Source organism: Ambystoma mexicanum, chromosome 4p (assembly GCF_040938575.1).
Source record: "Ambystoma mexicanum isolate Mex_15411 chromosome 4p, UKY_AmexF1_1, whole genome shotgun sequence".
NCBI lineage: Eukaryota > Metazoa > Chordata > Amphibia > Caudata > Ambystomatidae > Ambystoma > Ambystoma mexicanum.
Window position 1 is genome coordinate 624,877,754 of NC_090927.1, and position 25,308 is coordinate 624,903,061.

Here is a 25,308-nt window from a genome sequence, read left to right on the forward strand (position 1 = left end):
TACCTCACGCGCGCCTGCGCATGCGCCCAATGCAAGAGTGGCTCTACAGCCAGTGGTGTCAGGCCAGCGGACAATGGGACGATCTGGTGGTGGTCTCGCAGGCCTTGGTTCTCTCGCTACGGTGGTGGACAAAGGAAAACCTGTTATTAGGGAAAACTTTTGCCACACCCGCAGTGGAAGCCACTCTAACCACAGACGCATCCCTTACAGGATGGGGGGCTCACCTATCCCATCAGACTGCTCACGGAGTGTGGACTCCGAGCTTAGCATCCAAGCATATAAACCTGCTGGAACTATTAGCAGTGTTCAAAGCACTGAAAGCCTTTCAGGAACACTTACAAGGAAAGACAGTGATGGTCCTCACAGACAGCACCACAGCCATGCACTATCTCAACAAACAAGGGGGCACTCACTCTCCAGGACTGTCCAAGCTGTCCCAGAATATATGGAAGTGGGCTCTCAAACACAACATGTTCCTACTATCACAACATGTACCAGGGGAACTCGATCTGCTAGCAGACAAACTCAGCAGAGACTTCCCCCCTACCCAAAGAGTACGAATGGCAATTACACGAAGACATCGTCTTAGACGTCTTCACGCAATGGGGTTTCCTGGAAATAGACCTGTTCGCAACCCTGGAGAACTCACAATGCCAAAGTTACGCCTCCAGGTACCCCCAGAACCAGTCCAAGGGGAACGGTCTGTTGATTCAATGGTCAGGGAAATTTGTTTACGCCTTTCCCCCCGACTCCCCTCCTCAACAAAGTGGTGCACAAGATGCACCAGGAGCAGGTTACCATGATACTAGTAGCCCCAATGTGGGCCCGGCAGCCATGGTTCGCTCACTTGATGGAGATGTCCCTATCTCCCCCAATGAAACTTCCCTGCCCGTACAACATGCTGTCACAAGACAAGGGCAGGACACTACATCCATGCCCTCAGACCATGAACTTAGCAGCCTGGCTCCTGAGATCATAGAATTTGGACATTTACATCTCCCTCAGAGATGTATGGACATCCTCAGGGAAGCCAGAAAACCTAATACTCGCCACTGCTATTCTAGCAAGTGGAAAAGATTTGTCATCTGGTGTAGAAGTAAGAACATCAACCCGGTGGACTGCTCTGCCACTAACATTATTCTGTACTTCCCATTTACTGGATTCAGGTCTAGTGTTTAATTCCATTAAAGTCCACCTAGCGGCACTTTCTGCATACACCACTTCCCAACTTAAAGTGTCGTGGTGGAAGATACCAGTTATCAAGGCCTTTATGGAAGGGGTAAAGAGAATACACCCCCCCGATAGCTAACCCAGCTCCCGGATGGGACTTAAACGTGGTACTTTCTAGACTCATGGGCACTCCTTTCGAACCCATGCACAAGGCAACTCTTAAATACCTCACTCTTAAGACTGCTTTCCTAATAGCTATCACCTCCATTAGGAGAGTAAGTGAACTACAGGCTCTTTCTGTACTAGACCCCTTCGTATCAGTTCACAAGGATAAGGTGGTTCTCCGCACACACCCAAGGTTTGCACCAAAATTCATCTCCAAATTTCATGTAAACCAATCTATAGAACTACCAACGTTCTTTCAAAACCCTTCCAGCTTGGGAGAAAAAAGTCTGCATACACTAGATGTACGCAGAGCTGTCATGTTCTACATGGAAAGAACCAGATCACTGAGAAAGACTAATCAGTTCTTTGTCTGGGTGGCAGCAGGAAGAGAAGGAGATGCTGTCTCTAAGTCCACTATATCTAGATGGATTGTACAATGCATCACTCTCTGTTACACTCTTGCTAAGAGAGAACTACCCTTCAAGCCAAGAGCACATTCCACTCGAGGCACTGGGGCTTCCATAGCATTCATTGCAAATGTTCCCCTTGAGTCCATCTGCAAAGCGGCTACCTGGAGTTCTGTGCACACCTTTACAAAACACTACTGTCTAGATGCACACTCTAGATCTAACTCCCAGGTGGGGCAGGCAGTATTAAGACATCTTTTCTCTACTGTTCCTTCTCATAACCCACCGCCAACTCCGGGTACTGCTCGCTAGTCTATGCACAGCATGTGATTCTAAGCAGATTAACAAACATCAGAAGACAATGCATTACTTACCGTAAAAGCATTTCTGATGGTTGTATCTGCTTAGATTCACATGCGCCCGCCCTTCCTCCCCGCTCGGATGGAAGGAACATAGACATCCTCTACTATATTTCTCTCTTTTCTGTACTCAAGTCTAGAAGGCTCCCTCAGGGCAGAAAAATACAAACAGAGGGACCTCGACGCGTGAGGGATTGTGGGTACAACGCACATCACTATAGGGATAGTGTTACAGACACGCCTTGTCGACGTCCCCTTTTCGACTACGAAAAACAAAATGCAATACTCCGCAGTGACCACTGGATGTCGGACCTATGCACAGCATGTGAATCTAAGCAGATACAACCATCAGAAATGCTTTTACGGTAAGTAATGCATTGTCATATATATCTTGGCACATAGCATGGTGTGTGGACATTCCTTTGTTCAGGGGCTTGGCAATTAAACTGTACTAGAACCAGCCTGCACCACCTCCTAAGAGCTTAGGCCTTGGTTGCTCATCCATAGCTACCCTATAGAGAACCTTGGCTGGGTTGCTCTGTACCTTTGCTCTGCCATATAGAGGGCAAGAGTACAGATACCCACTCTAGTCTTTACAATTATAACCAAGGTCATCTCTAAAATCTGTCCACCAGGCCAGATTCTAGAAATCCATCTTGATGGCTACCATTATAGAAAGGTGTGATCTACCTTTTTGGTTTTAACCCGGTTTTACCCTTAAACTAGTGGGCATCCCATGCCTCGCCAGAGTGCTGTTGAAAAAGCTCCCCAACTGCACTTAGGTTGAGGTTATCAAAGCCACTTGCTTTAAATGCAACAAATGCTGAGATTCCCATGTGGTCAGACTCTTCGAGCTTCTGTGGTGTTACAGCACCCCCTTTCCCAGTTGCCTTACTCCGATTACTTTTGTTGTCAATGTGTTTTTTTTGTTTTTTTTTAATCAAATTTATTGATTTTACAAAATTGTTCTCTTCTGTTTGCTTTTCCTTTTGTAGTGTACAGTTTTCTTCTTTGAGGCAAGCTGCCAAGGCAGCTTCCAAGATCTTGGCTGCTGCAATAGTCCAGTTAGTTTTCTTTCCGCTTAGCAGATGGGACCGCCAGGAGTCTTCTTCTCTCAGCGAGAAGGGTTCAAAAAGTGGTTTTAGATATGCTTTTCTAAAAGTAGAGGTTTCGGGACACGTCGTCGGAAGGTGTCTGACCGATTCGGTTTCGGTAGCGGTCTTGCATAGATGACAGCTGCTGGATGTGGATAGACCTCTGAGGGCTCTGATTTCATTGGTGTGAAGGAGGTTTAGCTTGGCCCTTAAAAAGGTTTGTCTCGGGCGTTTGTCAGGGAAGCATCTGAACACTTGTTCAATTTCATTAAGTTTTTTTATATTGACTTGGGAGGTGAGCCAGGAGTTTGTTTGAAGCGGCCTTGTCTTGAGTTTCTATCCAGTCCAATTCACTTAGCTTTTTCTTGACTTGCATTGGATTTTGGAAGAGGTCCTCCTCATTGCAGCCAGATTGCTCCAATTGCAGTTTTTTCTTGTGCCCAGGTTGAGAGCATGTTGCAACCATTGGCGGCAATTTCTTGATTTATCAGTTCGTACTGCGGAGCTGTGTCTGGCATGATCACTTTTCTGTAGAGTGCCATTTCATTCCAGTCGACTGCTGCTTTTAGCGAGAGCAGCCCCAGTTCTCTCCTTATTGGTGGTAGTGATGTTGACTTTGGCAGGCATAGCACTTCTCGCCAGAAGTGGCCTTAAAGTTCAGCCCAAAGACTTGAGGGGATTGTCGGAATGGCTTCTCCTCCATATGTCAGGGACGGAATCACTTTTCCTTTTTAGTATTTTATCGCAGGCATGAGCGAGAAGCGTCCGAATTTTCTATCGATTGCCTTCGCCTGGGAAGTGAGTTTCCGATTTTTTTTGCCCAGAGGTTGATCTGCATGCTTGCCTCATTGACAGAGCTGTCGATCATGACCCCAAGGTACTTGAATTCTTTTACTTGTTCGATTTTAGTGGTCTCAATCGTCCAATGATTGGATTTTCTTTTTGTTTTTGTAGATTTTTCTATCACCAAGATTTTGTTTTTTTTTCTTTATTGATCTCAAGGTTATTTTTTGTTATGTAGATTGCCAGGTTGAGTTGGAGTCCGATTGGCGTCTGGTCGATCAAGATGATATCAGCGTAGAGGAGCCTTGTACTTGGGTCCCACCTATTTTAGGTGGGAATGTTCTAAGGTCTTCGTAGGTCTCTTTATAGTCTCCAGGGAATGCTGTAAAAAGCACAGGCACCATGGGGCAGCCCTGCTTCACTCTGTCGGTCGAAATCTCTTCAGAGAAGGGTGCCTTTTTGGTTGAGCTTTACTCTTATCGTGGTTTTTGTATGAAGAGCAATGATGGAATCTAGGATCTGATTAGGACAATTCCATGCATCCAGTTTAGACCATAGTAGGTTGTGGTCGATCTTGTCGAATGCTTAGGTTAGATCGACAAAGGCCATAAATACCTATAATATATATTTATAATTTTTTTTTTTTTGTTAATGTTGTGCTCTTGATGCTTTTTATTATGCTCAATGGCATGTTTACTGTGGTCCCTATGTTCTTGGTGAATCCCGCTTGGAAGGGGTCGTCACAAGGGGAGTGTATGGCCCAGCGTTGAAAGCTTTCTAGGAGACATGAACTGTAGATTTTTCCTATCGTCTAGCAAAGCTATAGGGTGGTAGTTGGAGGGGTCAGATCTGTCGCCCTTTTTGAAGATGGTAACGACTGTTGCCGAAGTCCAAGAACTGGGTATTGTCTTTAAAAGGCTTATCTCTTTGAAGACAATGCTGATTAAGGAAGCCCAGGCATCTTGATGGTTTTTCAAGTCAATGTTCGTTATCCCGTCCGGGCTCTGGATGGTTTTAGCTTTTGAATTGCTCTTGCTATGTCCGCTTTGTTGGAGAAATCTTTCCAGGGCGTAAGGCACGGAGGGTTGAGATGCTTAAGCTTGTGGGATGGGTTCTGGAACAAGCTGCTGAAGTGGTTAGTCCATCTTTCCTCACTCACAGCGTTGGTTGTTGATGGACTTGTGTTTTTGTCGATCCCTTTTACAAGGTCCCAGAATTCTCTGGAGTTTTTGCCATTGACATTCCTTAGCATCACCTCAGAGTATGTTGGTATAATGTTGCTCGATAGAATTTGATCCATCCTGCGTATATCTTTGTCTCCTCTTGATAGTGTTTCTTGGTGGTTGGAGTTTGACTTGTTCGCTTGTCTGAGTTTACGGAGAGCACAAAGTTTCTCTACCAAGAGTTTATCGTAGTGGTGCGTGCCTTGTTGTGATGTTCCTTGATTTTTTGATGGGCCCGCTTGGTATGCGATTAATAATGGTTGATAGTCAATTTTGGTACTTTCAGTGTTCTCCGAGGGTCTCAATTTTTTCTTATCGCGGACAGTTCCAGAATTCTTTCTTTTGTTAAGTGAAGACGGTTTCCTTGGTTAGTAACTTCCACTGTTTCTTTCATTGTCGGGTTCGGAGATCTTTGTGAGATCCACGTGATTTCCAGGATATTATCATTGCTAGCCTTAGTTCGTATGTCAAAAGATGATACTAGGTTGAGCATTGCCTCTGAGGCGAATATGTAGTCGATGGTAGCTTTTTGGTGGTTTCTTTCCCATGTTGGAATTTGGGATGCTTTTGGGGAAATTTCGTCTGTGTTGAAGAGATCAGTTTCACCCATTTTTGGCCTATAGAGTCCCCCCGCCGCTTTCTGTTTGTTGGGGTTTCTTTTGTAGTCGGGCAGTTCAAGTTAAGGTCTCCGCATATGGTGATCAACGTTATTTCCGAATTGGCTTGGATGAAGTCTATTTCGGATTCCAGTGTCCGTAGGAATCTCTCGTCAGTAGTGGCTTTGGGGTTCCAATAAGTGGTTATTATTGCCGCTGAGGATTCCTGGGTCTTATCGCTAGTTGGATCGATTCTGGTCCACTTCACCTGTACCGAGATGTGGCTTTGGGAGAAGGATCGCATTTTTTTTTCTTTTTCGATTGCCAGGCCGCATCCTGATCGGACTATCAAGGCTCTTTTTGCTGGCGCGATTTCGATTGCGTAACAGTCTATTGCAGGTGCAGTTGGCAGCCAGGTCTCCTGAAGTGCTAGAATATCAAAGTCTCCCAGGTTGGTATCTCCCGTTGTCATCAGGTGTTTGAAACACCTTGTGTTACATGATCCAGTTTAAGTGAGGCCGGTGTGGGATTCTTTCCTTCTGTGTCTTGGTGTTTCTTGCCTATTTTGCCTCACTGCTGGTTGCTATTTGCTGGCCCCGGAATTTGGTGGTTTCGGAAGCCACGCCCAAAGTTGTTTTATTGGGGCAAAAGAAAGTGTTTCGTTTTGTTTTTGTGTTGGGATCCGGATGGCTGGCTGTTCCGGATTTCTTTGTGGGTGTAGGTAACTTTTCGTGTGGGTGATCTTCGCTGTCAGGATGGTTAGGATTTCCTGTTTGTTCTGTTTTTGATAAATCCAAGGTCTTAGGTTGGTGTCGTCGGTTGGGTGAGGTGCCATGGTTGAAATCTGCCCGATGGTAGAGTGCCGTTTTCGTCCTGTAGTGCGCCCTTTGGCTGCCAGCCGTTTTGTTTTCTGTGCCTGTGTCGAGTAGGGGCGTTTTGTCTTGGTATTCTGTTAGAAGCCCCTTTTTGAGCATGGTATCTCTTACATGTTCAGGATTATTCTTGAAGATTCTGTTATGTATATAAGCCTTTGCCTTCCTGGCTTTGTGATAGGGTTCAACGAGTGTAATGTCGTCCAGGCTTAGACACTTAAGGTCTTTGGTGTTTCTCAGAATCTTCATAATTGTTACTCTATTCAATGTTATGGCTTCTGGATTCTACTTCTTGATGGTGTTTTGAGTTGTCCTCTAGCAGGTCGGGTTTTGTTGTGGGCACTCACTGCCTCCTTGCGAGATGGTCTTGCGCTGTGAGGCATCTTGCGGTCTGTACTTATGTGTTCCCTGTGTCTTTTTAGTGCGGCGGACCCTTGTGGACCAGGTCTTTCGTTTTCTCTTCGATGTCTGTGGTTACTAAATTCTGGTTTTGGTTGGAGTGATCCTTTTAAGAGTTGTGATTTGGTGGTCTGTTTCGGGGTTGGTGTTGTCGAGCTGTTCCGTCTGCATTTGTTTTTTTTGGTGATGTTTTTTCAAGGGTGCTCTGCGAACTGGTCTCGCAGTTTCACGCTTTGTTTTCCCCTGCCTCTGGGGAGAGATGAAGGGTTATGTTCATCGCCTTTTGTCTGCCATGAAGTCCTCGACTGTCCTCGGACTGTTGGGTTGAGTGATCTGGTAGCATTTGAGGTTGCGGGATTGTGGTTTTCTGTTGATTGAATAGAAAATAGTTTTGTTTTTGAGAGTTTTCGTTCTCTCGGGGGGCTGATTTGTGAGCTACCCAACTTTGTCTGTTTTGCGTGGTTGGGCTTAGCCAGACAGTTCTTAGGGGACCCGCTTCAATTGAGAGAGGTCTTGGGATTGTTGGGAGAGTCGGTGATAATGCAGGCCTCTTTGCTCGGACCTGAATTACAAGTAGGACCTTTTTGTGTACTTCAGTTTTGTTCTTTCCTGTCGGAGTATCTCGTTGGATGCCTGAGAATACAAACAGTCCTGCGCCTAGAGGAGAGTCTGAGTTTGAGCGCTGGGTCCTTGCGTCTTTGGTCCTTCTGGTTTATCTCTGGGCGTGTCTTGTAGATCTCTTTGGCAATTTGGACTAGCATAGCTACCTTTCGGGTTACTTTCTTTGCAGTGATGAATCCTATGTACATCTTTTTGGTGTGCATCAGTGCAATGAGTGTTGTGTGGTCTTTACAAGTCTCACTTGTACAGTTTTCCGAAGAGCACTAGGGCAATCGTGATTGCTGACATTATCGTCATCATGTCCGGCTTTTTTGAGAGTTTCTTTGGGGCGCATGTAGGCATGGCTCGTACTTCTGGTCTGCGTCCCCAAAGGGTTGTTCGTGTAGAGGTCTGTCATTCAGCAGGTTTTGTGCGGGCTGGGCATCCCTTGGCAGGTGTGGTAGAGAGGACCTTCTCGCAGGTCTTGAGTTGCTGGGATCTGCCAGTCTGTGTCAATCACTACACTGGGATGTAGGCCCAGTGGGTCGGTTGGTTTGTGAGGGTCGTCATTCTTGGGCAGCGAGGATGAAAAGAGTTCTTTGGAAAGTGGGACTTCCAGTTCGTCAGCTTCCTTTTGTTTCCCCGCAGAAGGCGGCGAGGCATCATTAGGGGGTGGGGGGGGATCCAGTTGCTTGCCTGAGTGGGCAGGGGGTATTGAGTTTGTAGGTGGAAGTTGTGGGTTTGTCCAGTGTGGCTGCACCGTTGGGGGCTTTGTTGTTGCTCGGGGTGGGCTCTGTTGTAGAGTTCTTGTTTGATTCCTCCTGCGGCGCAGGGTCTGGTGCTGCTTTGCTGATTGAGGGAGTTTTGATATGGCTGGGGTCGGAGACTGTTTTGCGCGTTTTTGAGACTGGAGGCACGTCCGTTAGAGCTTATAAAATTTAATCATCCATGAGTTCAGTAAGTACTTTTTGCGAGACAAGGAAAAAGAAAGCACAAAGTTCTTTTAGTGAGTTGCAGAGGGTAGTTTTTGAACATGCTCCCTTTATGGGCATTTGGGACCCCTTTTTTTGTTGATGGGGTGGGAGCTGGTGATTGTAAACGTTTTCCCATTCATCCCCCGTATTTTCATGACTGGCTGCACCACACAGGACTTCTCCGTTCTTGGAGGGCGAAAGCTGTGATGTAGGTTTAGCCACTGGGGGCGCTCAAGAGTCCTCTGAGCGAGCCGGGTCTGTGGTGGTGCCTGGCTTGCACGGCTCCAGTTCTTGCGGGCGGGGCTCCAGGAGCTCGGTGTGTCCGTCATTCCATGCGGCCTGGACCTGCGCTGTGATCGTGAGAGGCATTGCAGCACCCGCCGGCGCCTGAGGACCTCCCGGGCACGGAGAGGGCTCTGGCGGGGGGGTATTGGGCCTTTGGGCCTATCGGCCAGGGCCCCGCACATGTCCCAGGAGCCTCTCGGCTCGCGAGATTCCTGCCGCGTGGCCTCTCCATCAGAGGTAGGTGAAGTTTCCAATAAGGCTTGAAGATTGGTTTTGCCGGCCGTTCCTGGGTGGGCTCTTAGGTTGGGGCGAGTCCCTCGCAATCAGTCCTCCGTCAGGCTGCACTGGGTTACCTCCAACAGAATGGTCGAGCCGAGCGGTCTGGGTTGCCCTGGTTTCGCTTTCATTGCCGCCCGTTAAGGTGGCCTTTTGTGAGTCTTGGGGGCTCGGAACAGGGTCCGAGGAGGCTTCGCCCCTTGCAATTAATAGGTCACATTGAGTAGATCAATTGTCTGCTGGCGGTTGCACTCCTTTTTTGGTGGTTCTGCGCCGGTTTCATAGGGCGGAGTTGTGCGCCTGTAATGTTGGTGGGGCTGTTTCCTGGCAGCGTGGAGTTTGTGGCTAAGAGTCCTTGTGGTTTTAGCTTGATTGTTTGCTTTGCGGATGACGAGGGGCATGATGGCAGCTGTGTTTGGCGTGAGCTTCGACACCTTTTCTCGTCTTCTCCCTCGTTTGATGTTTTCGCCGGCTAATGTTGTAGACAGTATTGTTCTGAGGCCATGTCCTTTGTAGTCCTGACAAGGACTGCAAAGACTGCTCTAGCGCCGCGATCGCTCCACGGTCGCAGGTGTGCTTTTATGGGTCCTCCCACAAAAGCAATAGTAGAGACTGGAGCACAGAGGCAGTGTTCACTGCAAAGACTGCTGTACCTCTGCTCTAGCTCCGCCAATGTTTTTATTAGGTTACATGTTCTTAATGGAAGGGCATCAGCATATTTTTTTTTTAAGTAACCCATTGAACACAAATTACTTTTGCCACACCTTGCTAGCCATTTTCTGAATTGAGGCTCAATATTGTATTCTGGCTGCTACTTTTTCAACTCTCTAACATTAATCGCATGAAAACGACATTGTATTTGAATTGACCGTTTTTTTTTTTATTTAAGGATTGGCCTTTTGATGATGGTGCACCCCCATCCAGTCAAATTGTTGATGATTGGCTCAACCTTTTGAAGGGTAAATTTCGTGAGGAACCTGGCTGCTGCGTCGCAGTACACTGCGTCGCCGGACTTGGAAGGTTAGTAACTTATTTTACAAAATGCTTTGTATTTGTGTATATTAATGTACCAGGGCAAATGTAGGTGATCAATAGTCTGGTACCCCTTGACCGAATCGTGGAAAGAACTACCTAATTGATGACCCAAAAATCAGCCTGGCATTCCACAGGTATGGAAACTGCAGAGGGTAATGTTTACCTTTAAGCTGCACAAGACACTTACTGGGACACCCTGACGTTATCCAATGTACAGGTTTGTGACCAACAATGTGGATTATGCTTTACTTTGAAATACACTTGCATAGCCACCAAAGGACGGTATGCAAAGAGATTCTGGTTCACCCCTCCTTGACTTCAGTGGTGAAAGGTCTTTTATTGGCACTGTTTTTTTGGGGGATGGGGGAGGAATTTTTACCCTCACTACTCAACCATTTTGCATTCACTGCATATTTTGTAAGGCTCACAGTGTGGGAATTGTTCCCATTTTTCTGCTTTTTGTTTTTGCTTTGCTGAACAGGCCATCTTAAGTGGTGTTCAAGAGATAATGGATGCCCTTTTTTTCATTTCTGCAAGTAGCATTTTAGTTTTGTAATGTGTACAGGACAGACTGACAGTTGAGGATTTTCTTTTTATGACGTTGCAGATACAGATTCTATGGGGAGTGGTGCGCGCGAACTGGAAGGAACTTTGGAAAGGAATCGAGCCCAAAGAGGCCGAGGTCAAATGTCCCTGCAGACATATCTGAACCAGCAGGGAACATACAGGGGCAGATACATTGATTGAGGCAACCGGGACAGTTTGACCAGCAATAAGCTTGGGCAGGACCCGGAGTATCGGGGATTAGAATTACTAGCAGGACCCTAGAGCTATGGTACCTAACTGTTGTTTTGTAATTATTGTAAGCGGAGTGTCATTGGAAAAATAAATCAGACGGCAAGTAAGGCAACACTTGCTAGGGAGGGGCTTGGAGGTAGGGGAGGGGGACTGATCCAGGAAACATACAAATGCATCCACCGGGAGGACAGGTCCAAGGACGAACCGTGCCCATGGGCCAGTTGTCCCAGTTCCCAAATCTAAATTCCAATCCTTTTATCCAGGAGACACCACTAGGGCATGGGGCACCTCTAATTGGGTATCGACAATCAAAAGAGGATGGGACTCTGGAAGCACTGATGTTACCAATTGGCCAGGAAGGTCTGTATGTACAGGGCCTGTTTCAAGGAATACCAGTACTATGTCTGGTAGATAACGATGCAGGCAGATCTGCTTTACGAATGAATTTATTTTCGTATGTCCCCACATCTCTGGAGATGGTAAGAGCGGTAGGAATGTCTAACACCATTGTCCTACACCAGGTGACGGAACCACTTTCCACACATTGGGGTCCTATTACCGATGAACACGTTTCTTTTAAGCACCACTTCTGAGTTTGCTAGGGAGAGATTTGCTGTGCTGCATGAGATGCACTATATGCTGCACTCAGGACTGGGTGTTTCTCAATGTACCTGGAGATAATCTGGTGACAATGATGGCCTCAATTAGGGAAGACGCAGAAGGAGTAAAAGGTGCAATGGTCTGAGGACATACGGGAGTTACCGGGGTGTTTTTTGGACCACCCATATCAATGAAGTGGGATACATGCACAGTGGAAACAGTAAAGATAAAAGTTGGATCCTTTAAATGGTTGATCCAAGTACCAGTGTGTCCCCTGAAACTGGAGACGCAGGAAAAAATTACCCCAGTGATCCAATCATTTTCGAGTCGGGGAATCCTAGTTTTGACCAGTATATGTAATACTCCCATTTTTAGGTTGTGCTATTAGGTGGCGCTGAAAGAGCTACTTTTTAAGCCAAAACTTTTGTCGTTAAAATAAGAGCTTGAAGTGCGGGCTTTGAATAAGGGTCTCTAATGCTTTTCAATGCAGATGACGTAGGCAGATAGATTTGTGTTCAGCTATGTGTCTCACTCATTTAACGCCCATCTCTCCCCAGTCTATATGATACTCCTACGTCCCGTCCCCTTTCTTCCATACTGTATGGGTGTCCCTCGCTAGGGGCGGGAGACAGAACCTTTTTCACCAGAAAAAATCTTCCCCCTTTAAATTTAGAGGCACGCGGTCCTGGGAGCATGCTCTCCCCTGACTCCATCCACCAGCGTCACTCCCAGTCCTCTTTTCCGTTTTGTCTTTAATCAGGTACTCGGTCCTCTGGCGCCATGCTCCTTCCTGGCGCATGTTGTCTTGGGCTTCAGCAGGTGTCCAGCCTCCGAAGGGTTTCTTACCTACATCCGACCCGCACGCTCTTTTCCTCCGCTGCCTTGGCCCCGACCATGGCTGGGAAGGTTGTTTGTGTGCGACGTGTGATGCTCGTACACAAACGGGCTAGCTCGATGGAGGGAGCTCTTGAAACCATCCGCTTCAGAGGACTTGAAGGACTTTGTGAAGCACAAGTCAAGGTCCAAGGTAGGGCCGCTTTTTTCCATCTGCACCCTTCAAGGGTGACTCCTTCCCAAGGAGATGTCAGAGCGGGAGGGACTGTTGGTTTTAACACCAGCACGGGTACCGAGGCTGTGTCAGCTACCAGCTGCCAGGCCGAGGGTGGGGGTCAGTCGATACTACCGGTAACATCGCTGAGGAACCGCAAGGTTCTTTTACCGGGTGTCCACCCAAGGGAGTACACCCTACTACCGGACAAATGTCTGAGGGGGGGGCACCTTTACGCAACACAGCCGAAGGCACAACGCCTACCAGGCCTTGCCCTGAGGTGCAGGGGTAGGCCTCATACTCCACCGCAAAGAGTCCTGGAGGAGGCCAGGCCCAGCGAGGCAAGCACCACAGTGCAGGCACATGGCATGCAACCCGACAAAATGGCTGCTGCGCCAGACAAAATGGCAGCTCGTCTGATATCGCCTCCCCTCCCCCCCCTCTTGGTGCGGAGCAGGTGGGAGAATGAGTTTCGAGGTGGGACTGGTCTTCACCAGGTACATGGCCTACAGCTTATCCTTCAGCATTGCAGGGCAGATGCACCCCGCAGGCAGCAAGGCAGAGTATGCCCAGACCTCAGCAACCTCAGGGCCCTACTGCTACACCACCTAGGGCCCCACTGGCCTTATGAGATCCCCCTTAGATGGGCAGCATCCTTCGGGATGTGATCGGGGACATGCTACCTCCTGTCCTGCTGCTGGCGCCCATAGTCCTTCCTCGTATGGCTCCAGCACCTCAGGCCCCCATGCAGCCGCTGCTGCCTGCGCCAGCCCCCGTGGTTCCGGCTCCTCTGCCTGCTGCACCCCAGGTGGTTCCATAGCAGCCTCCACAGCAGCCTCCAGCCCAGGTCACCAGACCTAAACCTGCGGTGCCCAGTACTCCTCCACCTGTCCCAGACCAGCCGGACACCCTGGCGGACACTGACGAGGAGGACGACCCCAACACTCTTGTCTTCAGTCAAGGCTTTCCATGGTCGGCTTGCAGGTCTGGTCGAAAACTTGGGGCTTTCACAACCAGAGGTTGAACAACCACAGGCGGGGATCCTGGCCGAAGTCCTCGCTCTACGCCCCACGGCTAGAACATGGATTCCGATGCAGAAGGATGTTGTCGCTTTGGCCAAAAAGGGATGGCTTGAACCCCATTCGGCGCAGCCCACCAACAGGTGCCTCAACGCCAAATACAGGCAATTGGAGGGGGATACACTGCTCTCGGCACACCCTCACTCACACTCCTCAGTGATTGCTGCAACCTCTATCTAATCAAAGCTGCAGTCTTTCTCCGCCACCTCGTCCTCTGCGCTGCTAGGCAAGGAGAAGATCTTGGAGGCATATGGAAAGGTCTATTCCAAAGCCTCACTGCACCTTCGCAAGTCTAATGCGGATGCCATGCTCGCAGGCGTCAACCAAAGGCTTTGGTGTGAAATAGCTGACTTCCTTCCTGAACTTCTGGTACAGTCAAGCATGCTTCGAGGCGGGGCTGTCGTAAGCAAAGATGGTGGCTCAAGACATCATGGAGTCCACAGTGGCACATATTGACACCTCAGGCCGTGCCATCTGCATCGCAACAGACATGAGACTGCCTGGCTACGGGCTACCAAATTCAACCCGGACGTCCAGGAGCGCATATTGGACCTTGCATTCGATGGCAGTGACCTTTCATTCCACCACTGATGAGGAACTTGATGAGAACAGTTCCCAGACTGCAAAATCCTTATCCTCAAAGTCCACGCCCAAGACATACAGCCAGACCCAGCAGCGTCCGCAAGGGGCGTGTCTTCGGCAGGTTCCGAGGCTTCCAGGACGAAGGTCCAGTCAGCCGAACCGGTCTTCAAGTCAGCAGCACAAGGTGGGCAATAAGGGCTTCTTTCAGTCCCCCTCAGCCCCAGCCTCAGGGGGGAAAGAAGGCATGACCTTCCCCTCCGGGTCCACGTATCTCCAGTCAGGGGTAGGCTTCACCTTCATGCACAGTATTGGCGCCAGGCTTGTGGACCCCTGTATTCTATCAGTAGTGTCCTCTGGCTACCAATTCCTACCTCTCCTCCCACAGATTGGGACAACAACTCTGTTGGTGGAAATTCAATCGCTCGTAGAGAGCCAGGCAGTGAAGTTCCAGCCTCAGTGTGGTATGGGCTTCTACTCCAGGATTCTCGCCATACACAAACACCAGGCGGGCCTGAGAGTTGTTGGACCTTTCCGCCCTGAACCGTTCCCTCACTCTTCAAAAGTTCAAGATGGTTACCCCAGCGCTTATTGTGGAGACACTGCAAGGGATAGTGGATGTGCTCCCTGGATCTCAAGGACTCGTACCTGCACGTCCCGATGGCAGCCTCATCGGTCCTTCCTGAGGTTCAGGATCCTGGGCTTCCGTTTCCATTACAAGGTTCCACCCTTTGACCTCAGTTCTGCCCCCAGGGTCTTTACCAGGCTTTTGAATGCAGTGTCAGCCCTTCTCGGGGATCAAGGTCACCATGTCTAACAATACCTAGACCATTAGCTCGTCAGGGCGAGTTCCCTGGAGGTGATCCATCACACCTCCTCCGCCCTCATGAATACGCTACACAAATTGGATTTTTCCATCAATCTCAAGAAGTTCTAGCTGCAGCCGACGCTGTCTGGCGTTCCTGGGCCTCATCTGGGACACGAGCACTGAGTTTTTTTTCCTGCTCGGAGGGCAAGATCACAGCCATCAAGAGGGCCATGGGTTACTTTCTCCGTATAGCGGTGACCTCAGCATGGTGGTACCAGCACCTCTTGGGTATCATGGTGGCCTATCTACTGGCAGTCCCTTACACAAGGCTCAATGAGATGATTACAGCTGCACTTCGCAGCCTCATGGGGCCGGGGTTCCCGGCGGAACAAGTCAGCATTCCTCCCTTTCTCCACCAGGACCTTGTCTGGTGGAGCACAGACTGCAATTGGGGGTAGGGGGATGTATAGGCAGACCCTTCTGGCAAGCAACACCACAGCTTTCCATCACCACAGATTCTTCCTTGGAGGACTGGGGGAGGCTACCCTGGAAAACCACAGCGTCCATGGAGTTTGGTTTCTTCAAGAACAGGAGGTTCATATCAATTGGCAATAGCTGAAGGCGATGTCACCCGCGCTCAAAGCCTTCCTGCCACTTATCGGTGGTAAGACGATCCTCATTCAAACGGACAATTCCACCAGCATGTATTACATTAACAAGCAGGGTGGCACCAGGTCTCTTCCTGGCGGCCAGCATTTGGGTGTGGGCTCTGGAGAACATAGCCAGACGGCGATCCACCTCCCGTGGAAGTCAAACCTGGAGGCGGACAGACTCAGCAGGTTGGGTGCAGACAATTACGAATGGCAACTGAACGATCAGGTCCTTCAAGGGATCTTCAACAGATGGGGCACTCCCAGGTTGATCTCTTCACTACCTCACATTCACCTTCAATTGGACCCTGCTTATCTACTATTGCAGCAGGGGGGCACGGTCATCCACCATACCCTGCAGAAGTAGGCCCTTGCAGTGTGGTTCCTGAACTGTTTACAATGAAGCACCTGCAGCTTTCACAGGGTAAGCTAGACCTCATACAGGGTTCTAGGAGCGATGCTACTAGGAGCCAGTACAAAAGCAAATGGTCTAGGTTTTACCACTGGGCTGAGTCTAATTGATCAATATAACCCACCACACTGATCTGGTGGCCATCGGAGCCTACAGGAACTGGGAGGGAAGTTTTCTCTTCCTCCAATCCAGCGGTTAAGACATTTGGTGGGCCTCACCAGGCTCTACCCGCCTATGAAGAAGCCACACCCTTTGTGGGATCTGAACATCGTGCTGGCGCCTTGGCGCATAAACCTTTTGAGCCAGTGGCATCTGCAAACGTCAGGCTGGTCACCATTAAGACAGCCCTCTTGGTAGGTCTTGAATCTGCACGCTGGGTCAGCGAAATCAAAGCTCTTGTGGCTTCTGAGCCTTAAAATACCTTTCATAGGCACAAGGTGGTCCCTAGAACGCATCGCGCCTTCCTCCCTAAAGTAGTCTCTTGGTTCCATCTAAATGAGGAGATGGGGCTACCCACTTTTTTCGCGGACCCGAAGGACAATGCTTGGAGGGTTCTGCATTGTCTGGATGTTAGGAACGCTCTAAAATTGTACCTTGATAGACCCAAGAGCTTCCGCAAATCTGAGGCTCTGTTGCCTTCAGGGGGAGGGGGGGGGGGGTCAAAGCCGGGATATCGGGCTTCTAAGGCCTCCATAGCCAGATGGATGGTTTCGGCCATTAAGGGGGCCTATGAGGGGCAGCACAAGCCACTTCCAGCAAACGTGCATGCCCACGCTATGAGCCAAGGCCACATCAGTCGCTTTCCATGTTCCATGGCAGGTCATCAGCAGGGCGGCCATGTGGCCCACTCTTTCGGCCTTCTGCAAGCACTACTGGCTGGATGCTGGCTCTAGGTCAGACACAGCTTTCGGGCAGGCAGTATTAAGGAACTTTTTTTCGAATGGATTGTGTCCTCCGTGTTCCTTTGATATTCGCGCCCAGCTTCTGCTGCTTCGGAAAATTTCTCTTTGCAGAGGCGTTGAGTCTGTCCTTCGAAGGCCTCCGTCGAGGGTGACATTGTGTGTACAAGAAGCACGTGCGGCGCTCGTTGGCCTCAGTTACGTTTTTCCACAGAACGAGTTGCTTCGGAACTCGGCGTGCCTTGTTGGTATATTTCTAATAAGTTCGTTCTTCGACAAAAAAATAATTAAAGATGTCATCTTCACCCACCCCTTGCTCTGGTTTCAAGAAGTGCAAGGAATGCAGTTCAAAAATGTGGATCAGACCCGCATCGATCGGGTCTGGTGTTTGGGAGAAGACCACGACACGGAGGCCTGATGGAAGTGTCAGACGATGATGGGTAAAGCCCTGCGAGAGAGGAAGGGGGAAATTACAGGTGGGTCGTAAAACAAAAACCGACCGTTCCTCGACCGTAGAGTCTGGAGTTCATTCTTCTCGACACAAGAGTGAGATCCCAAAGTGGTTCCCTCCACTCTCCGACAAAGAGATCGAAGAAGCAACACCACCAGTCGCCATCTTCATAGTCAGACGAATCCCCCAGGAAATGTAGGTGTCCCACCAAGCATTCTCAAACACTTCAAGCATTTTTAGGCTAAAAACCTCCCACTCTGCAGAAGTCCCAGCCAGCCTCTGTCCGTGCCTTCTTCAGAAGCCAGCCGAGAGCGTTCCCATTCTGACACTCGCGCGCCCTCGAGCACGGGGTGGAAGAAGAAAAACCCATCGAGAGCCTTTGAGGTCTGAGTCACTTGAGTCGTGACAAGCGGTCTAGGTCTTCGACGCGCTACACATACTCCGAAGGTGAAATCTTCGAAGGTAGTCGTCGAGGCCTCGACGCCATCGGCATCATTTACATCAACGCCCTTGTTGACACCGAAACCATCGTCACCTATTTTCTAAAGTTTTAATTCCGCCCTCTGAGCATGTTGCAGCAAAAGAAAACAGTCTCTAATCTCTGAAGAAAGTAGAATGAAAGACCTTATTGACAGACAATTCCAGTGGTGTGGATACATCGCCAGAGACTGAGTTTGGCAAAACAGAGCCAGGAAAATGCAGGAAATCTCATCGCCTAATGTCAAAAGTGGTGAAATATTTAGGCTTGGCCAAACCACCCGCTCAGTTTATTCAGAATGATCTTAGACATTCTGGGCCAAGGCCCACCTACAGAGCCAGTTTTACCCTTCCATGTGGCCTTGCAAAATAGGGTGGCCAAGAATTGGGAGTCCCTGGATTATAGCTCTGCTGTGGATAAATCCCTCACTAGAAACTACTGGCCTTAAAGTAGCGACCCCCGGCTATAACACCCCACTCCCAAGAATCTGGTGGTCCCGGCTGCCACAGCTACATCTAACAAAGCAGCGTACCCTAACGTCCCTCTGGATAGGGATGACAAGCATGTGGATGGGCGCGCAAGGCATTGTCAGCTGAGTATGGCCCTGAAGTCGGCCAACTCCACATGTGCCTTAGCCAAATGTTTGTACACTCTGTGGTAGTGCATATCAATGGCGGCGGAGCACATTCCACTGGGGGGAGGGGCGGGGGGGGAAGGTTTCCTAGCTATCGTTAAGGATGGCAAAGAATCCCTTCAATCTGGATTCGACACTCTGGTCAGCGTCAGCAGGTCTATGGCTACAAGCATGGTTATGCGCAGACTTGCGTGGTTGCAGAAGTCTGGGTTTGCACCAGATGTGCAGGCCCGTCTTCTAAACATGCCATTTGACGGGTCTCCCCTTATTGGTAGCAAGGCAGACCAGAGCCTTGAGAGGTTGCAGACCTCAAAGGCGGCTGCCAAATCTTTAGGGGCCGCTGTTGGGCGACCTCAGCCTTTTCATTCATCAGGACAATCTTGGGAGGGTACGATCCTATCGTTGCTACTCATTTGGAAAGGCGAAAGGACTGGCCAGTCAGAGGCCAAAGGAAAATCCCTTGTGGTGGACGAGGTGAAAGTGCAAAGCCAGCTCCAGCTTCTTTGCTATTTGTCATCAGCAGCTGCAGCAACCGCCTCAAAACCTCTTTGATGGCTTGTGTCATGAAACACCAGTGGCGGGGTGAACTGTCCCAGCATCTGCAAGAATGGTGAGACATTACTTCAGATGCCTGGGCTCTGGAAACAGTAGCCCAAGTTTACTGCCTTCCATTCTTAACGCAGTCTCAACAATCCGCAGGGAAAACACTTTGACGATTCCAGATTCTCTCCTACAGCAGGAGATATTAACCCTGCTAGAGAAAGGTGCTACAGAACCGGTACCTGGGAGGAACAAGGGTTGGTATTCCCCCATATATTTTGATCCCCAAGAGAGACGGAGGACTGAGACCTATCTTGGACTTGATACTTGAACAAGTTCCTCAGGAAGGACCAGTTCAAGATGGTTACTCTTTCTCCGATCCTTCAGGCCCTCCAACTTCAAGATTGGTTGGTGTCATTGGACCTTCAGGATGCTTATTTTAATGTGCCAATCCATATCAAGCACAGAAAATACCTGAGGTTCGCCGTTGGCGGCTCGCACTATCAGTTTCGAGTCCTGCCATTCGGGTTGACCTCCGCACAAGGGTTTTCACGAAACTGGTGGTGGTGGTGGTGGTGGTGCGGCGGCAGTGTTTCTCTGGAGAGGGGATTCTTGTCCACCCCTACTTGGACGATTGGCTGATCAGAGCACACTCTCCCGAGCAAGCCCTGGATCATCTGTCACCTGCCACTCCCTTCAAATACTTCTCCCACAATTTAAAGAAGTCTCAGATGACACGTTCCCAGCAGCTCCAGTACATCGGAGCTGTACTAGACACATCCTTGGGAAAGAGCTTGCCACCCAAGGCAAGGGCTCAAGACTTTCTTCAGATAGTTATCAAATTTCAAACTGCCCAGAATCTTCCGAGCTATGATTTCTTGAGGTTGCTCGGCCTCAAAGATTCCTGCATTTTTCTGGTGCCAGAAGCACGCCTGAGAATGAGATCCCTTCAATGGGCTCTGAGAACTCAATGGTCCCAATGTTCTGCTCCAGATTCCATGGAGGATCGCACAGGATCTCCTGTGATGGGCGCCTGCGAGGACAATATTCTGAAAGGAGAACATTTTTGGCAACCGTGGCCGGAGATTACAGTAGTGACGGACGCCTCACTCATTGGGTGGGAAGCTCATGCCAACGGTCTGACAATCAGCGGTCGTTGGTCTCCATCAGAGTCCAAACTACACATCAACCTTTTGGAGCTGAAGGCAATCAAGACGAGCGCTGAAAGCTTTCCTACCCTCTGTACAGGGAAAGAAATGTCCTGATGACTAACACCACAGTGGCTATGCATTACCTCAACAAACGGTGTAGGGTCACTACCACTGTGCAGAGGGGCAATGCAGCTCTGGTACTGGGCAATTCAGGTGGACTCAAGGGAGGTGAATGAGACGGCAGATGCTCTGAGCAGGCATGGTGCAGTGTCCCACGAGTTGGAACTAGCTCGGGAAGTCCTTCAAGAGATCTTTGCCCTTTGGAGAACCCCTCAAGTACACCGGTTTGCGACCAGGGTCAACCGGAAGTGCGAAAGGTATTGCTCAAGGAAATTCTTCCGTGAGGTGCACTAGGAGACGCGTTCGTGGTGGATTGGGATTTGCCACTACATGAGTTTCCTACGATCCCCGTCATTCCTCAAATAATCGGGAGGTTGAGATGGTTCGGAAGCCGCATGATTCTAATTGCCCCAGATTGGGCCAGGAGAACGTGGTACCCGGACCTTCTAGGCATGTCCATCTGTCCTCGATTTTTGTCTTTCGCAGAGAGAGGATCTTCTTTCACAAAGGGAGGGACAGGTTCTCCATCCAGAGGTCAATACGCTCAAACTTCACATTTGATTTCTGAAAGGTTCAGATACAAGGATTGGGACCTCCTGGATGAGGTGTTGCTTTCGGCAAGAAGGCCAGCAACAAAATTTCTGTACCATTGCCGTTGGAACAAGTTTTCCGACTGGTGCAGGGAAAAAGAATGTTGGTCCTTTTCTATGTTCAATTCCAGAGGGGTTCTCTTTCCTCTGATCATTGGCACACAAAGGTCTCAATGTTGGGACCATCAAAGGTTACCTGGCAGCGCTTTCCATCTTCAAGCGCTCTTCGGAAGAGTGTTCCTACTTTACAATTCCCTTGGTAATTCAATTCCTATTCCTGAAGGGGCTCACAAATGTATTCCCACCTTCTTTTCAAGTACCAGTTTGGGACCTTAATCTGATTCTAAAGTTTTTAATGTGTGCTCCATTTGAACCCTTGCACACATATCCATTGAGATTAACCTTCAAAACCATATAATTAGTCTCTTTGACATCTGCACGTAGAGTGAGCGAGTTGCAGGCGCTTACTTCCAGGCCACCCTATACTGTATTCCATAAGGACAGGGTTGTGTTAAGGGTAAAACCCTCCTTCCTACCTAATGTTTTATCCGATTTCCATCTAAATCAGAAAATTGTTCTGCCAGTGTTCTACCCCTCCCCCCCCCCCCCCGAACCCCTAACCATGGCCAGGTAAAGAGGAAGAATGGCTCCATAGGTTGGACCCTAGCAGAGCTTTAAGCTTTGATATTTCTAGGTTCTTCAAACTGAGTGGATGACCAACTCTTTATTGGATATACTGGATGGAAATTGAGTCAAGCTGTTTCAAAACGGACATTATCGAGGTGGATTATTCTTGGCATCTCGGAATGTTAAAAATTGGCTGGCAAGGACCCACCAGAAGGCTTAGAAGGGCTCATTCCACCAGAGGTGTATAGCCTCTTTGGCAGCCCTTCAAAGGGTCGTCCTATTAAATCGATATGTGATTCAGCAACTTGGTCTTCACTGCATACATTCACAAAGTATTACTGTCTAGCTGCTGCCCACTCTCAGGATGTTGCCTTTGGTAAGGCGGTAATGTATTCGGCTTTACAAAATGCAGACAATCTCAAATTCTGCTCCCTCGCCAAATTCTGCATACTGCTTTGGGAGTCTATCTGTCATGATGCCCGCTCCCGGGGAGCCGGTTCAAGCCCTGCGTCCCCGAAAGCGGACATCCAGTCCCCAAGGAAGGACCTAGCAACCCCATATAGGGGCCCTTTGGACAGTGTCCTGGCGCCTATGGCGCCAGGCTCATAAAAGACATCAGTCCTGGAGCCATAGGCACCAGGCTCATTATGGGAGTGCTTGGGTGCACTTACCTGATGCAGACCATGCTGCAGGATCCCGGCCTCCTTGAGGCCTGAAAGGAACTACTTTACCTGTGGGACTAATTTACCATCCAGGCGTGGTCGGGGAAGGATACATACCTGATTGGAGGAAGGATACATACCTGGAACTTCTTCCAAGGCTATTTAAACCCCACCCGAACAGCCACACGTGCTTCGCGTTGTTCTGCATCTAGCAGCTTGACGCTCACCGTGTCTGCTCCTGCATCCTGACTTCTGCCACGCCTGCCAGCATCCTGGATCACCTGCAAAGGAAGAGAAGAAGAGAACAGAAGAAGGAAAAGTCCTTACCTGCTAAATCCGCATCCCGGAGACATCTCACCGACAATCCTGAAAAGGAAGACTTTTATTTAAAAGCTCATCGCGTCGATCGCTGCAGCGCCGCATTCCACTCACCTTTACAGGGCGCCTCCATGTTCAGCAGCGATCATCCGGATTCGCAGTCACGCCCCAGCGCCTAGGGAGAAAAAGACAAGAACAAAAGGTGAGAGAGAGAAGGGAATAAGGAAAGCTAAATCTCCATGTTAAGACTTACCTGTTGATTCATTCCCCCTTCATTTCGGGTCCGCGCCGCATCCTGGCATTTCCGGACCCCGGCCCCTAAGGGGAAAAAAAGACATCAGCGTTAATGAGCGAATGAAAAGACATTACCAAAAAAACGCTCATTAAAGACTTACCTGATTTCTACACGGATTTCACCTCTCATCTCGGGTCGGTGTCTGTTCCCCGGCATTCCGTACCCCGTCCCCTATGGGGAAAGACACTAGCATTAGTACATTAATGCATGGACACAAGGGGAACGTCTTATCAAAAAACTTACCTGGAAGCCAAGCAAGTTTGGTTCTCACCAATCCGAAAATCCAGTGAAGTAACTGGATACCAACGCGCCCCTGCATCAGAAGCAGGATGGAGAGCTCGTCCTTCCAGACCCTAAGGTGAGATGCTACGGGGAATCACAGAAGGGTTTCGAGGAGGGTGACAGGGGAAAGTGGGAGGCCGATTGCATTACTCCGCAGACAGTTAATCCCCTATTTTCGCCTACAGAAGGATACTTCTGCGAGCCAGACAAGCCAGATTTGGGGGCCCGGTCCAGTCCGTCTTCCGAACCCTGCGCATCACCTTAAAGAGGTCACAGCAGCACGAACCAGGCCAGCGCCTCCGTGGGAGTCAGGTGAGCGTTACACTATTAAAGATGAGGAATACGTTGAAGGACACAGTCCATTTGAAAAACAAGTTACTTACCAACTGGTAAGGTTCTTCTGACTGGATGTTCCTCCAACTGGATATTCCTCCAACGTATTCCTCATCGCCCTCCCATCCTACCCTCTGTAGAATTTCCTATGCTGTTACAACTTCAGCTCTCGCAGGGATGTCTACTGCCTGCCTACTATAAGAACCAACACCAACAGAAGGGAAAAACAAAACTGAGGCCAACGGGTGCCGCGCGTGCTACTTGTACACCCGATGACGTCACCCTCAGTGGAGGCCTTCGAGGGACAAGCTGCACGTGAATATCAAACATGAGGAATACGTTGGAGGGACCCAATCAAAAGGACGTTACCAGTTGGTAAGTAACTTGTTCTTCTTAAGGATGGTCACCTCTCCACTCTGGGGCTACATCAGTTGTAATTGCCTATACAGTATGGAGGAAAGGGGATAAGGAGTACGAGTAATTATAAGTTACTCACCATAGTGACTAACGTACTCCTAGTCCATAGTCCCCTTTCCTCCATACGTCCCACCATTCTCTACCCCCCACAACCCCCTCCTAATAGAAACTGTCAAATGGCAATATTGTCGACGCGTCACTGGGGACTGAGTGGCGCTAGTGGGCGGAGTCAGGGGAGCGCATGCTCCCAGGGCGCGTCCCTGCTCGCCTCTAAATTTAAAGGGGGATTTTTTTTTCCTGGTGAAAGGTTCTGTCTCCCGTCCCTAGCGAGGGACGCCCATACTGTATGGAGGAAAGGGGACTATGGACTAGGAGTAAGTTAATCACTACCGTGAGTAACTTATAATTTTTCCTCCCATTCCCACCAATCTTCCCTCAAACCACACCCCTTTTTGCACTCCTTGCTGACTTTGTCAGCAATTTCTTTTTTCCTACAGAGCCGCCATCTTGCAATGTAGTTTACAATGTTGGTATATCCCATTCAAACTTAGAATGTTATCTTTTGATCAAAGTAAATTCTAAAATTGCACTGTTTTTTGCATCACTTTGATTTCCTTGTAAAAAAGGAATCCTTACACACATTTTAATAAAAGATATATTAATCAATGTTATGATCATTAAAAACTTTCCAAATAGTTATTTAAACCTAGGTGTGCTTATAAGGCAGGAAGAAATCACTGCTGTAAGATGGTTGCTTGATCTATCGTCTCCATCTAGGGATGGCACTGCTGATTCCTACTGAATGGAGCTGCAGAGTTTTCCAGTTGGAGTGGGGACGAGGGTGGGGGCCATGTACTCCGAGCTACTGCGGCGGGCACAAGGGAGAGATGCATTTTGTACTATCGCAGTGAGGCCTGGTTACCAAGATGGAGTCAAAAGGGGGTACATAAAATGGATGCCCGTGTCCTGGTTGGTGGTCGCATCTACGTGAATGTAACCCAAAGTTAACATCGCATAAGGGCGAGGGGTGTACCCACCACTAGAGGCACGTGGTCCGAGTTTTGTACTGAGAAGTGATGGTAGAGAGGGGCCCATTGGCCCCTCGCTCCCACACATTCCCTCCTTTCGTTACATGTAAAGTAACGAATACTTCTACTTTTTATTCTTTTCATTCTCCCTTCGGTAGTACTCGGCCTCTGCCACAGCCTCGTCCCACGCGGGGGTACCTTTTTATGGGCATCCATGCTCTGCATACACTTCTTAAGCTATTTCCTCTTCTGGCATATTCATCTGGTGTAC

General features: G+C 49.1%; 1 protein-coding gene across 1 annotated transcript in view; it reads left to right on the forward strand.

Moving 5' to 3' along the window:
• The window catches only part of PTP4A1 (protein tyrosine phosphatase 4A1), a 202,393-nt gene that overhangs the window by 66,088 nt on the left and 110,997 nt on the right, over positions 1-25,308 (forward strand). Inside the window, exon 3 of the mRNA XM_069606190.1 lies at positions 10,093-10,223. Coding sequence (XP_069462291.1) covers positions 10,093-10,223 — 131 coding nt within the window. The remainder of the gene's footprint in view (positions 1-10,092; positions 10,224-25,308) is intronic.